Source organism: Lepidochelys kempii, chromosome 17 (assembly GCF_965140265.1).
Source record: "Lepidochelys kempii isolate rLepKem1 chromosome 17, rLepKem1.hap2, whole genome shotgun sequence".
NCBI classification, from domain to species: domain Eukaryota; kingdom Metazoa; phylum Chordata; order Testudines; family Cheloniidae; genus Lepidochelys; species Lepidochelys kempii.
In genome coordinates, this window is record NC_133272.1 from 7,996,125 (window position 1) to 8,009,927 (window position 13,803).

General features: G+C 44.4%; 2 protein-coding genes and 1 long non-coding RNA gene across 4 annotated transcripts in view; 1 reads left to right on the forward strand and 2 right to left on the reverse strand.

The window, feature by feature from the left end:
• The window catches only part of LOC140899708 (uncharacterized), a 22,765-nt gene extending 16,153 nt beyond the window's left edge, over nucleotides 1-6,612 (reverse strand). The window contains exon 1 of one of the 2 annotated variants that reach the window (XR_012155428.1): nucleotides 6,559-6,612. This is a non-coding gene — a long non-coding RNA (uncharacterized lncRNA). Of the gene's footprint in view, nucleotides 1-5,527; nucleotides 5,647-6,558 lie in introns of those variants that run through there. The other variant, XR_012155427.1, reaches the window with a different exon arrangement.
• Nucleotides 6,209-13,803, forward strand: part of TADA2A (transcriptional adaptor 2A) — a 25,868-nt gene continuing 18,273 nt past the window's right edge. The window contains exons 1-7 of the mRNA XM_073315623.1: nucleotides 6,209-6,421; nucleotides 7,664-8,413; nucleotides 9,418-9,524; nucleotides 10,458-10,517; nucleotides 11,549-11,640; nucleotides 12,853-13,010; nucleotides 13,521-13,609. Coding sequence (XP_073171724.1) covers nucleotides 8,389-8,413; nucleotides 9,418-9,524; nucleotides 10,458-10,517; nucleotides 11,549-11,640; nucleotides 12,853-13,010; nucleotides 13,521-13,609 — 531 coding nt within the window. The 5' untranslated portion in view covers nucleotides 6,209-6,421; nucleotides 7,664-8,388. The remainder of the gene's footprint in view (nucleotides 6,422-7,663; nucleotides 8,414-9,417; nucleotides 9,525-10,457; nucleotides 10,518-11,548; nucleotides 11,641-12,852; nucleotides 13,011-13,520; nucleotides 13,610-13,803) is intronic.
• Nucleotides 8,582-13,803, reverse strand: part of SYNRG (synergin gamma) — a 134,108-nt gene continuing 128,886 nt past the window's right edge. The window contains exon 21 of the mRNA XM_073315614.1: nucleotides 8,582-9,177. Within this exon, the coding sequence (XP_073171715.1) occupies nucleotides 9,130-9,177 (48 nt within the window). The 3' untranslated portion in view covers nucleotides 8,582-9,129. The remainder of the gene's footprint in view (nucleotides 9,178-13,803) is intronic.

The following is a 13,803-nucleotide window of genomic DNA, read 5'->3' on the forward strand; positions in this document are numbered from 1 at the left end:
GTAAATATCATAGTCTAATCACTATGTAACACAGGATTTTTATCAACTGTCACACTGAAAATTCACAGCCACACATTTGCATAACTGTACCTCTTAGTGAATATACAGAAATACCTTGAAAATGTAATCAGAGTAAGTGTGAGATTATTATTCTGCAGAGATCAATAGTGGCTAACTATGGCTAAACCTATGCTGCAATCAGAGCTCTGACTACAGTACATGTAGACATAGCTGGGCTAGCTTTGATCTAACGGGCTCGAACAACAATAGCAGTGAAACCATGATAGCACCAGGCTATACAAGCCCACCCAGAACCCTGTCTGTTTACTCAAGTGGCTAGCCCATGCTGCAATGGCTTCACTGCGATTGTTATTGAAGCTAACTAGATCAAAGCTAACTTGAGTATGTCTGTATGTACGGCAGTGAGGCCTCTGATTGCAGTGTAGACATACTTTATATGGTGAAGTGGGCAAGCACTCAAAGAAAAAAACTCTTACCAAGACTACTTTCCCCAAGGATTGAGCCTTTTATACTTAGAGTGCACAGGCTAAAATGAAAGAAAAAAAGATTTTTACATTCACACAGAATTACAGAAAAATCCAAGGACTCTATTAGCTGAGTGTGCCGCTGTGTCTCCAAACCACTCAAAACAAATCATCTTTGACTTAACAAAACACTGGTTAACTGGTTTTTTCACCACATTTTCATGTGTAACTGCACTACCTTGTTCTGGCCTGCACCAAGAGAAACTAAATACTGCCTGAAATATGATACTTGTAAGATTTCGAGCCAAGTTTTAAAGTCCCCATTAGTTCAGAAGAGATTTGGATTAGAGACGGGCTCAAACCAGAACACCAGAACTAACTCCTCCCCCAACCGTACAAACTGTATGGAGGTTCTAAATCCAGAATTTAACTTCTGACATTGGGCCCATCTCCAGTTCAGATAAGGATTCAAACTTTCCGTTGTTGACCCAAACTGAATCTCTGAACTGTACGCAGTTCACCCATCTCGGATGCAAGCTTCAGGTTTCATAAATGAATTGCTGAAGGCAATATCTGAAGATGAGAACAGCTTTCATCTCAAGTTCTCCTGTAAATAATTAAATGCCAAAGATCTGCATAAAATGAATAAAAGCGGCCTTCTAGCCTAGTTGTGAACAACAGGACATTTCCTCCAAGCAATCTAGATTCTGTCTTTCTAAATCAGTGTCATGCATCCTCCACAGCGGCACAAACAAAATTTCAAACAAAATTAACATCACAAAAGAGGTACAAAAACCATGTCATATTTGAACAGTGATGACAAGTTTTTTAGGAGGTTTGGGTTGTCTGGAAGAGGCGATTACTATGGGTTACAATACCCAATCTTAGGCACTATAAGGTGGGTAGAAAGCTGGCTAGATTGTCAGGCTCAACGGGTGGTGATCAATGGCTCCATGTCTAGTTGGCAGCCGGTATCAAGTGGAGTGCCCCAAGGGTCGGTCCTGAGGCCGGTTTTGTTCAATATCTTCATAAATGATCTGGAGGATGGTGTGGATTGCACTCTCAGCAAATTTGCGGATGATACTAAACTGGGAGGAGTGGTAGATACGCTGGAGGGGAGGGATAGGATACAGAAGGACCTAGACAAATTGGAGGATTGGGCCAAAAGAAATCTGATGAGGTTCAATAAGGATAAGTGCAGGGTCCTGCACTTAGCACGGAAGAACCCAATGCACAGCTACAGACTAGGGACCGAATGGCTAGGCAGCAGTTCTGCAGAAAAGGACCTAGGGGTGACAGTGGACGAGAAGCTGGATATGAGTCAGCAGTGTGCCCTTGTTGCCAAGAAGGCCAATGGCATTTTGGGATGTATAAGTAGGGGCATAGCGAGCAGATCGAGGGACGTGATCGTTCCCCTCTATTCGACATTGGTGAGGCCTCATCTGGAGTACTGTGTCCAGTTTTGGGCCCCACACTACAAGAAGGATGTGGATAAATTGGAGAGAGTCCAGCGAAGGGCAACAAAAATGATTAGGGGACTGGAACACATGAGTTATGAGGAGAGGCTGAGGGAGCTGGGATTGTTTAGCCTGCAGAAGAGAAGAATGAGGGGGGATTTGATAGCTGCTTTCAACTACCTGAAAGGGGGTTCCAAAGAGGATGGCTCTAGACTGTTCTCAATGGTAGCAGATGACAGAACAAGGAGTAATGGTCTCAAGTTGCAGTGGGGGAGGTTTAGATTGGATATTAGGAAAAACTTTTTCACTAAGAGGGTGGTGAAACACTGGAATGCGTTACCTAGGGAGGTGGTAGAATCTCCTTCCTTAGAGGTTTTTAAGGTCAGGCTTGACAAAGCCCTGGCTGGGATGATTTAACTGGGAATTGGTCCTGCTTCGAGCAGGGGGTTGGACTAGATGACCTTCTGGGGTCCCTTCCAACCCTGATATTCTAAGATTCTATGATAATAGGTGGACCTCCCTGCAGAGCTTATTGCATGACTGGAATCTAACAATGTATTTGAAAGGCATGAAATATTAGTTAAACCATCAGTGCATCATGTACATGTGTACATGCATATAAAAAAAATAATCTGCACAAATCTGCCTTAATCTCTGTGAGACCTTCTGGTGTCAGATGCAATCACAATAAACAAAAATATACTCGATTGACCCAGAAGAGAATGATGCTGCAGAAAAGGCTCCCAATGCGGTCATGGCATCACAACACTACAATATCATCGTGTTAGGGCATAAGTAAGGCTACGTTTTAGTCACCGGTATTTTTAGTAAAAGCCATGTACATGTCACAGTCAGTAAACAAAAATTCACAGCCCATGACCTGTCCATGGCTTGGCCTATGTATCCTTAACTAAAACTTGGGCTGGGGGGCCACAGGTGCTCTGGGGGTGGTGGTCCAGGGGCACTGCAAGTGCTGTGGGGAGCCCAGGACCCCCGCTGGTGCTGGGGGTGAGGTGGGTGGTGGCGCACAGCCCGGGACGCCTGCTGGTGCTGGGGGGAGGGTAGGTGTTGGCAGTGCTGGCAGGCTCCATGGAAGCGACTGGCACGTCCCTGCAGCTGCACCAACTCCTAGGGGGAGGGAAGGCCAGGGGAGCTCTGCACACTGCCCCCGTCATGAGCGCCAGCTCCATAGCTCCCATTGGCCGGGAATTCAGCCAATGGGGGCTGCGGGGGCAGTGCCTGCAGGGACATGCTAGCCACTTCCGGAGAGAACCCCCCCACCGCACCCGAGGTAAGCACCACCCCCCAACCAAACCCTCTGTCCCAGCCCTGAGCCCCGTCCCACACCCAAACTGCTGCAGCCCCGAGCCAGACACACCGGCCACTGCAGAAGTCACGGAGGTCACAGAATCCATGACCGACACGCAGGCTTAGCGATAAGTTATGAAGTCTTTCTGGTGTATGTGTAACCATATTCAACAGGGGGTCTTAGCAGTGCCACTTCTAAATTGCACGGGTTTCTGCCCAAAACAAGATGCACCAACTCCATTCAAATCCCTCTGATTGGGTGCCCCCAACATCCTCCTACCCAACACAGATACACAGTTGCTAAGTGAGTATAAAGATGACCGGAATGCAACAAACCCAGCATTAGGAAGCAGTCAGGAAAAGATCAACCAGGCTCTAGAGTGCAGACGGGTGGGGAAGGTGCAGGGAGGAACCTGGGAATCCTTCTCAAGGGAAAGTGAATGCCAAAGTTTCTCTCTACTGCTTTAGCAACCCTGAATGGGGAAGCTGAAAAGATGATCTCGTCATTTTAGGAAGCTTATTTATAGGCTGCTACAAAAAGAGAGGATTAAATTCCTCCATGGTATATCTCCACTGAGCTTAGCAGCATCACAACAGGAAAAATTTTGTTCCAGAGAACCGAGGTTAGCAATAAGTGCATTACGTGAACTGTATTATACAACTATGAAAATGAACTATAAATGCACTAAAAACACATTTGGGAAAATTTTGGCGCTGACAGGAGATGAAGTTTTATTATACATTATGTGGAACTTCTAGCCAAATTGTGAAAGGAAGCAGCTTCAAACAACAAACGCAGTAATTGTGCTGAGCAGAGAGAAGGAACAATATGACCCACAATCTCAATGCCTCATCTTCATCTCAAAGCTTTGGATAACTGCCAACCACCTACAGATCCGCCTTCATATCATCCTATAGCCTGTCTCATTCCTCACGTTCCTTCTTACCTTCTCTTCTAATGGAGCCTTTTCTCACTCTCTACCACACACCCTTTTCTGTACCAAGACTAATATTCTCAACAGTTTTCCATGGCTCCTCTCTAGATTACCTACGGGAGGGTCCTGGCTGAGTCTATCATGAAGGGGTGATGCATCGGTGTATGAGATATTTGCAGGAATTATTGGTCATTTTGCAGCTAAATTGGTAATAGTCATTCTGCCACCCATGGAAAACAGCTGCCATTCCATGGAAAACAGCTTGAATTCTTTGTTATTTCACTTACACAAGGATACACAGGTCTAGGACAGTGTCTTGGAAAGGATCATTGTTTTTTTTGTTTGAAAGATTTAATCAAAACAAACTTGCTTTCTTCTTACCACCAACTTATGGGCGCTCCTTTCCCTCTTTTGAAATCTGAGCATTCCTGTCATTCTTTTTAGCATGCAGACTGCTTCATGTATTCCTCTGACCCCTAAAGCAATATACAATTCTGTAGAGATTAATGTTGGTAATATAAAATGTTTCTAGCCTTTATGATTTGGGGAAAAACCTCTCAAATGTTATTTGAGGCATTACTATCTTCTAGAGTGTGCAGATGGTCTGTGAAACACTTGCTCTCAGACATGTAAACTCAGTTTAGCAGGAAGTCAAAGGGTGACCATTTAAATGTCAGCTTTGTTAATTAGAGCCCTGTCTACATGAGGACTACCACATTGTAGTTACACTGCTGCAAACCCCTATTGTAGATCCAACTCAACAAGTGGTTACCATCACTAAATTCCATATACTACAAGGAAAACAGTCAGGAGACTCAGCATGCCCATTTATGCTTCAAACATAGGCAGTTACATAAACTGGGTGCAACAAAGGGGAACACTAACCCAGATCCAAAATTGTGCCAACGTGTAGTGCAGATAGGACCTCAGCCCTATTTTATAACATGGATAAATGCATTGCCACATAACATACCAGGTGTCTGCTGTTTTTACAGACAGTTCCTCAGATGGTTCTAATTTTACTTCCTAGCATCTGAGGACCTGGCAAAACTAATTTATGTGCAAACCAGGATTAAGAGTAAATTATTTGAGTGATTGGAGATTAAAAACTAAATAAAGGGCAAGAATTTAAATGTTTCACTGAAAGAGGCACATTGCAAAAATAAATAAAACAACAGCCTTCAAATTCATATAAATGGCAGGAGTCCTCCTACCAAGGAGGAGACACCCAGGTAAATCTGAACACATTGCGCCTTGCAAAGGCTGCTGCACACAGGGCAAGAGAGACTGGCCAGACCTGCAGTTCTATTACCAAACAATCTATAGCCAAGAAGATATTTACCAATAATTGATCGTTATTCTGCAGCTTTGCAGGAACTAGGGTACTGCCAAAGTCCAGAGATGGACCTTGGAGCCTCCAGATGGCTTTCATGCATTTGTTTCTAAATACAGGCTAAAGAGTGTCTTCTTTTTACAAACAGAAAAAAAAAAAACCAAACAAATCTTCAACACAATGATGCCAAACCCCACAACTCCCCCCCATACACTCGCGGTGCGGCCCAAACCCCACAATTCCGTCCCCCAGGATATGACCCCTCCCCCTCCCCCTCCGCCCCCTGGCGGGGCGACCCCCCCAACTCCTCCCCCTCCGTCCCCTGGCGAGGCGACCCCAAACCCCGCACCTCCGCCCCCCGGCGGGGCGACCCCCCCCAACCCCTCGTGAGGCGACCCCAAACCCCCTCAACTCCTCCCACTCCGCCCCAAACCCCCCACCTCCTCCCCCTGGCGGGGCGGCCCCAACTCCTCCCACTCCGCCCCAAACCCCCCACCTCCTCCCCCTGGCGGGGCGACCTCCCCCAACCCCTCCGCCCCCTCGTGAGGCGACCCCAAACTCCCTCAACTCCTCCCACTCCGCCCCAAACCCCCCACCTCCTCCCCCTGGCAGGGCGGCCCCCAACTCCTCCCCCTCCGCCCCCTAGCGGGGCGGCCCCAAACCCCACAACTCCTCCCCCCGCGATGAGATACAAACCCTGAAACACACACACACACACTTCCCCCCAAACCCCGTGGGCGCGACCCTAAACCCACAAACGCGCGGCGTACGCGCGCCCGCGGCCTTGCCCCCTCCCGCCCCGTGGGCGCGCACGTACGCGTTCCCGCCGCGCCGAGCCTGAGCACGTGGGGACGGCCGCTGGGAGTGGAGTAGAGTCGGGGCCGGGGCCTGGGCGAAGCCGGCGTGAGTTGAAGGGCCGGGGGCAAAGCGGGTCGGGAGCCGGGGGAGAGACCACGTGGCTACGGGGGGGAAGCAGGGAGATACCAAGTGGGGAGCGGGGGCCGAGTCCAGGCAGGGGGTGGTTGCGCGTTCCCGCCTACCCCAGAGGCGCGCTCTGGCCGTTGGAGCGCGCATCCCCCTTTGCTCCGTTGGGGGCGCTGAGGTAAACCACAGCCGCAAGGCTCTCAGGGGCGGGGTCTGTTGGGGGGGCGGGGTCTGTTGGGGGGGCGGGGCTCTAGCCTAGGGGTGCCTTGGGGGGGCCCACTGGCTCTGGGGGGTGAGGGCTCAGGTAGTTGGGTCCCCTTTGGTTCTGGAGGGGTGGATGGAGGTCAGAAACTCCAGGAAAACCACTAGGGACTTTGACTTTAGGTGGCAGGCAGTCAGATACTATGGTGATGGACGGCCCTATAAAACCCTAAGGTAGTGCCGTGGAAGTGCCTTGATATCAACCTTGTTATCTTTTGCATTGCTGATCATTTTACCAGGAACTGCACCTATTCTGGAACAAGGAGTAGGAGGATAATATTCATCGTGCTAAACTAAAGCAGTGTTTCTCAACAACTGCTCCATGGCGCTGGTCCCTGAGATCTCCCTAGCCCAGTTTAGGAAGGCAGCAAGCAGGTCCCTAATATCGAGAAGGTTGAGAAACACTGGACTAGAGTACCCCCTTTCTCTTCCCCGTACGTGCCTAGAGTTGAAAGGGTCCTTATCCTATACCTAATTTCAGTAGCCCTCTATTCTAACATACATTTCTATTGCAATCCTCCATTGGGTGTTTTTGTTTGTTGGTACTGATACATTTTACATCTTTCACACAATGAAATTTACATTATAGATTCTTGGGGGGAATCAGTTTTAATTAAAATAGATTCAAGTAACAAGTTTCTGTTACTAACAAACTTGTAACTTACTCTGGGGAAGTGTGAGTTTGATTGCTGTCCTGCTCTCTTCTGGGAATTTTGATGTGAAGTGTGATCTAATGACTAGAACAGAATCTGGACTCTGCTCCCTGGTTTATGACTGGTTTGCTCTGTGACTTTGGGCAAGTCACTTCACTTCCTTGGCCTTAGTTTCCTTATTAGTAAGTTGGAGATACTACTACCATCATACTGACCTCTGTAAAAGAATTAATTGCAGGGTGCATCAATTAATGTTTGTAAAGCACTTAGATCCTCGAATTAAATTACTTATTTTATTTTCTGACAGGAATATAGTTGCCCGGGTACTGTTGCACGAAAAGGGGAGAATATACAGCCAGCCAGCTCACAGCTCTTAAAAGCAGTTATCGGTTCTATAATGTCCACTAACTTAGCTGTGATGAGTATGCTCCTAGAAGAAACTTTCACTACTCCATGAAGGAAATTTCTGTTTTCAACTCTCAGGACTTCTAGGACTCTTAATAGACTATTAATCACAAATAAGCAGTAAGGAAGAGGCTAAATCTGTCTAATACAAATATATAAAACCATAAAGGCCCAGCTCATGGTTCTGCAGAGCTAATGAAGGACATCTTATAGCAATTTGTACTCAAGTACTCAAGATTCATGATGTTACAGTTACTTGGCAATCACCACCTTTACTGGGGTCACATCAGTCTTCTCTTCAGATAAGTGATGATCCTGGAGTTCCAGATTTCTTAATACTATGAATTGTATCTTTCTGCATTTGGTTTCTTCTCTCACCTGCAGAGAACAGACTCTCAGCCACCTCAAATGGTCTCTGTTGCAATGACTGACAGCTCTTTTGCTTGAGTAGTTGGTACAATCTTAGAGGAGCTTATCTATTCTCGGGGCTGCATAACAGCCTGCTCTCTTTCGATTGGATGGTACCCTGGTAAACACATTAGCTGGTGTTGGTGTTACACCAAGAAGTGTTATACAAGGAGAGGTGCTTTTATTGCTGTTCTGAAGAAGAACACAAGTGTGAGGAGGATGGAGCGCCTGGCCTCCTTCAGTAGTAAGTATAATAAACAGAGATTTACAGAAAGGTCTTAAAAACATCTTCCCTCGCTTGAGGGTTGCTGAGAAATAGGGCATTTTGATCCATGTGATGGTTTTTGCCCCAGACCCATCATAAGATAATTTGGGTGGATCAGGGGATCCTGGGTGGATCAGGGGATTGGTAATAGAAATAGTCTAGTTAAATAAACAAATTAAGTATCCCATTTGTTTATTTAAATATAAAGTTTTAAATACAATATAAATATCCCACTGAATAAATCTGTCACAAAAAAAACCCACAGACCACTACACAGCATTAATTAACTCCCTTCTTGACAAACTTAGAGGCCAAGGCTTGAATTGACTATAGAAACAGAACACCTTTCCTGTCCCGACAGACTATTTTTTTAGGTTGTTTTGGGGGCAAACAGATGGGACAGCTGCCATTACCTGTGCTGTGCAGTCTCCCTAGATAAATCTATTACTTAGGTCTCCTGGTCTGTGATTCAGCCAGCTTTCAAAAGCACTGAATCATAGATACTAGAGTTAGAAAGGACCTCTTTGGTCTTCCAGTCCGTGCTGCTTGCATTTCTGTAGGATAATATTCATAGATTTCAATAGGATAGACTTTCATTGCACATTCATTAAGGAACTCAGCACATCACAGTATCGGCCCAAGTGATGATCTATAAATTTCACCATCTCTGGGAAGATGTCAAGGTGAGGATCTCTCTAGCAGCTGAAGTTGGACGAGGAACTTCCAACAGATAGTTGAGGAAGCTGAAAGTGCATTAGAGAAGAAAGGGTTACATCAGCTGTAACATGTAAACTCTTATTGCCTAAACAGTTTATTTTTTAAAATGTAATATCAACTGATGAGACCACACAGGATATAGATACACTGCTAACTTTATTTTAAAAATACAAGGTTCTAGTGGTTATGGATGATTGCGTAAACAATAATATCATGCTTGTGTTGCATTAAATTTCCTTCAGCGTATGTTCTTGTTGATTTCATAGATGACCCTTTTGATAAACCACCTTGCAGAGGCTGCTCTTCCTACCTCATGGAACCATACATCAAATGTGCAGAATGTGGGCCTCCTCCCTTTCTCCTGTGTTTGCAGGTAAGCGGAGTGTAAAAGTGGAAGTGTATGCCTTGTTGAGAAGCAGGTCATCAAAGCTATTTCTAAATGATAAACCGTTGCCTATCACCTTTTAGTTACTTGTCAGTCTCAAATCAACTCATGTTCATCTGACAAATATTTGCTCAGAGACAGGGAAATGGTAGAGAAAATGTTGGAGGGTGGGAGAAATGTGGAATTCAGCATGAGCAGGTGAAGTGTTTGATTAGACACCCATGGACACACAGAAAGATATGGTCCAGTGGACACAGACAGCTAGACCATGCCTTTGTCTCATCACTTAGTATACCCCAGGTCTTATCTAAGCGGAATTCCTTTTAAATTGCAGTACATAGCTGTGAACCATCCTCAATATAGTATTAAACTGGGAAAGATGGGTGACAAGTTATTTCTTCCTTTAACTAAAGGGAAATTTTATTAATAGAATATCAGGGTTGGAAGGGACCTCAGGAGGTCATCTAGTCCAACCCCCTGCTCAAAGGAGGACCAATCCCCAATTTTTGCCCCAGATCCCTAAATGGCCCTGTTAAGTTTCACAATTCTGGGTTTAGCAAGCCGATGCTTAAACCACTGAGCTATCCCTCCCTGCAAAGCAAATACCTTGGTGCTGTGTGGACAACAGGCCCACCCAGAAACTGCCACTGGTTACCTAGGCCCTAGCAAGATTCTTCTAGTACTTTCCTGCATATAAATGTCTGTTCTCTGGAATGAGCCACTGTGAAAACAGTCCAACAACAGATTAACTCAAATTTGGGTTTTTGTGTGTAGGAGGAGACTAAATCACTATAAAAATCCACTTTTATCTATAAAGAGGACAATTTTTGGTAGTTAATGCACAATAAAAAAACCAGAACTTAAATGTATTTTCAAGGAAGAGGCAGGAAAGTAACAAGGTTTTAATCTTTTATTTTGCAGTGTTTCACACGAGGATTTGAGTATAAGAAACACCAAAGCGATCATACTTATGAAATCATGGTAAATATACAATTTAAATGATCTTTCTTCATCTTGGGTTTTGTTATCCTTTTCTAGAAGTTAGACCCATGTTTCCTAATCTCACATTAAAAGTCTGTTAGGTACACAACCTCGTTTTCAGAATTTTATAACTGTCAGAAAACTAACACAGTAGCAGATTTAAAAAAAAAATTTAAATCTAGGGTCATCCAATGAAATTATAGGCAGCAGGTTTAATCCAAACAAGAGGAAGTACTTTTTTCACACAACCCACAACTAACCGATGGAATTCATGGCCATGGGATGTTGTGGTGGCCAAAAGTATAACTAGGTTCAAAGAAAGAACTGGGTAAGTTCATTAAGAAAAGATCCATCAATGGCTATTAGCCAAGATGATCAGGATACAATCCCGTGCTTGGGGCGATTCTAAACTCTAACTACCAGAAACTGGGAGTGGAAGATGGGTGGCTCTGTACGTTGCCCCTGAAGCTCTAGTGTTGTCTGCTGTCAGAGACAGGCTGTGGGGCAAGATAGACCATTGTCTGACCAGTATGGCAGCTCTTATGTTCTTACTGAAATTAAAAAAAAAATCCATGTCTAACATTATGGAATATGTAGAGGTTTTTAAATTTGTGTTTTATTGTCCATATATGGCTCACAGGCTTTCATTAGAAAAACTGATAGACAGTTATTTTACCACATGAACAAATTGCTTCCTCCCTCCCCCAATGAAAAAGTTTAAAGAAGTTTCTTTTAAAAAACCATTTGGATTTCATTTCATGACACTATACTTTTTTGAATCATAGCTGGTAGATGCATTAAATGTTGCTTCTATATTTAGAGCGTCTATAATGACAGTTTCACAAACTAGCAGTAATTATGGTAGAGGGCTTATTGACATAAAACTGCCTTGGGACAAAGTGAAGCTTTTAAACGGCCAGTACCAAAGCAGCTTGAGCTCTTACTGCCAGGTAGCACCAGAATTTCTTTGATTCTGTAGGTGGCGATCTATACAGAGAGGGACCCTGAGATTTGTTCTTTTTTCTCTCCAGACATCAGATTTTCCTGTCCTGGATCCCAGCTGGACAGCTCAGGAGGAAATGGCACTTCTAGAGGCCGTGATGGATTGTGGATTTGGAAACTGGTGAGAATTTAGTGCCTGAACCAAAGCCCATTGAAATCAAGTCTTTCCATTGACTTTTGAGAGCTTTGGGTCAGGATCTGAGTGCTGAATATTCTGGCACACAACACAGCATATTCTTCAAGGTTAAGAGTCCGATCTAACCATTCGTGTGGAGAAATGAAAGCTCAGGGGGTCCATTCCCAGCTCTACCACTGACTATGTGTGACATTGAGGAAGGCACTGAAGACCTAATCCTGAGAGATGCGAAGCACCTCCTGTGAGGTGCAGAACGCCCTCAACTCCCACAGAAGTCACTGGAATTTGAGGGAGCTCGACATGTAGCACGATCAGGCCTTTAATTTCACCCTGCCTCAGTTTACTCATATATAAACTGCCTTAAGACAAAAATTTACAAACTGTGGTCTGTGGCCCACAGATGGTCCATAAAGCTTGTGGTCTACTGAGAGCTGGCTGGTCACATGGTGCTGGCTCTTCTTGTTTCCTGCTGCTATATCACATTAAAGACAGTTTAAAATAATTACTTTTCTGGTATTAGTCTGTATTCAAGTAATTGTAGTTGCTACAAGGATGTTAGGCTTTTGCAATATAGAAGAGATCAGGCTTGCAATTGGGAGCCATCTCCCTTTCCATTCACAAGACAATCCCTGTATTAAGATGTAGTCTATACTTAACAGCCAGACTGTAAAATTAACAGAACTCCAGGCTCTGCTTTAAACAGAGCTACATCAGATCTGATGAATGTAACTGCAGACAAAATTAAATTTAAAAACCTGTTTAAATTTCCATTTAGGAACATAGGATAAAGGACTGGGTCATTGAGTCCAGTCCCGTTATTGCAGGTAACCCATTCAGATAATGCCGTAAAGTTATCAAACTCCTTCTTAAAACTAGTTAGGTTGTTCGCTCCCACTACTCGTATCGGAAGGCTGTTACAGAACATTGCTCCTCTGATTGTTAGAAATCATCATCTAATTTCCAGCCTACATTTATTCATAGCCAGTTCATATATTCTTATGCCAACATTGTCCTTTAGCTTAAATAGCTCTTCTCCCTCCCTGCTATTTACTTTCTATAACTACATCTGGGGAGAAATCATATTCCCCCCTTAGCCTTCATTTTGCTAGGCTGAACATGCCAATCTCTCTTTTTAAATGATTCTTTTTTCCATTAGTGAAAAATCAGCCAATTTCTTTGGGATTTTCCCCTCCTTAGGCAGGACGTGGCCAATCAGATGTGCACAAAAGCAAAGGAGGAGTGTGAGAAACACTATATGAAACACTTCATCAACAATCCCTTGTTTGCATCTACATTGCTGAACTTGAAGCAGGCAGAAGAGGCACAAAACGCTGACATGGCCATTCCATTCCACCGTAAGTATCCACCGTAGGGATGGACACTGTCTCTAAGATAAAACATTCAGGGAATTCGGATTGAACCAAAGTGTGTACTTTGCTTTTACTCAAAAAAGAGAGTAATATTTGGTCTGTGGATCACCACAGAATATTTAAGAATGGGATTTTCCATATCCCGGACCAAGCCTTTTGATACATAAAATATGCTGCACTCCTTCCATTAGGTGCACTGTGGGAGAGTGAGGGAATGAAGTCACCTAATGTTGAACCCAAGAAGGTGAACCCCTCAAAAATGCTCCTGGTTAACTGTATGGGCAGAGGATTCTCTGAGGAACAGAGTGTACCTGACCTTACCCCACTGGACTCAGCACTTTTACCCATCCTAATTACAAAATAGTAAGGCTGTCTTAGCTAAACTAACTCCTCCTGCATCTGCAAAGGGAATACCCTTTTCTAGAACTGCAGTCTGTTTTGCATTTACATGTCAAATTTAAAAATTCACAGCAACTAAAACCCATATTTTTCCAGCTGCTGATGATCCTCCACGACCTACCTTTGATTCCTTGCTCTCCAGGGACATGGCTGGGTATATGCCGGCTAGAGCTGACTTTATTGAGGTAAAAATCTCTCCTCTTATTTTGTAGTTGCTACTGACTAGGGACACACACACAAACACACACACACTCATTCTATCTACAGATTATCTTAAATATTCATATAAAAAGTATTAAAGGAAATGAGGGGATTGGATGATAAACCCAAGGATAGCCATGACCTTACTTTAGGGGGTTCCATTTATAATCCGAGAGGT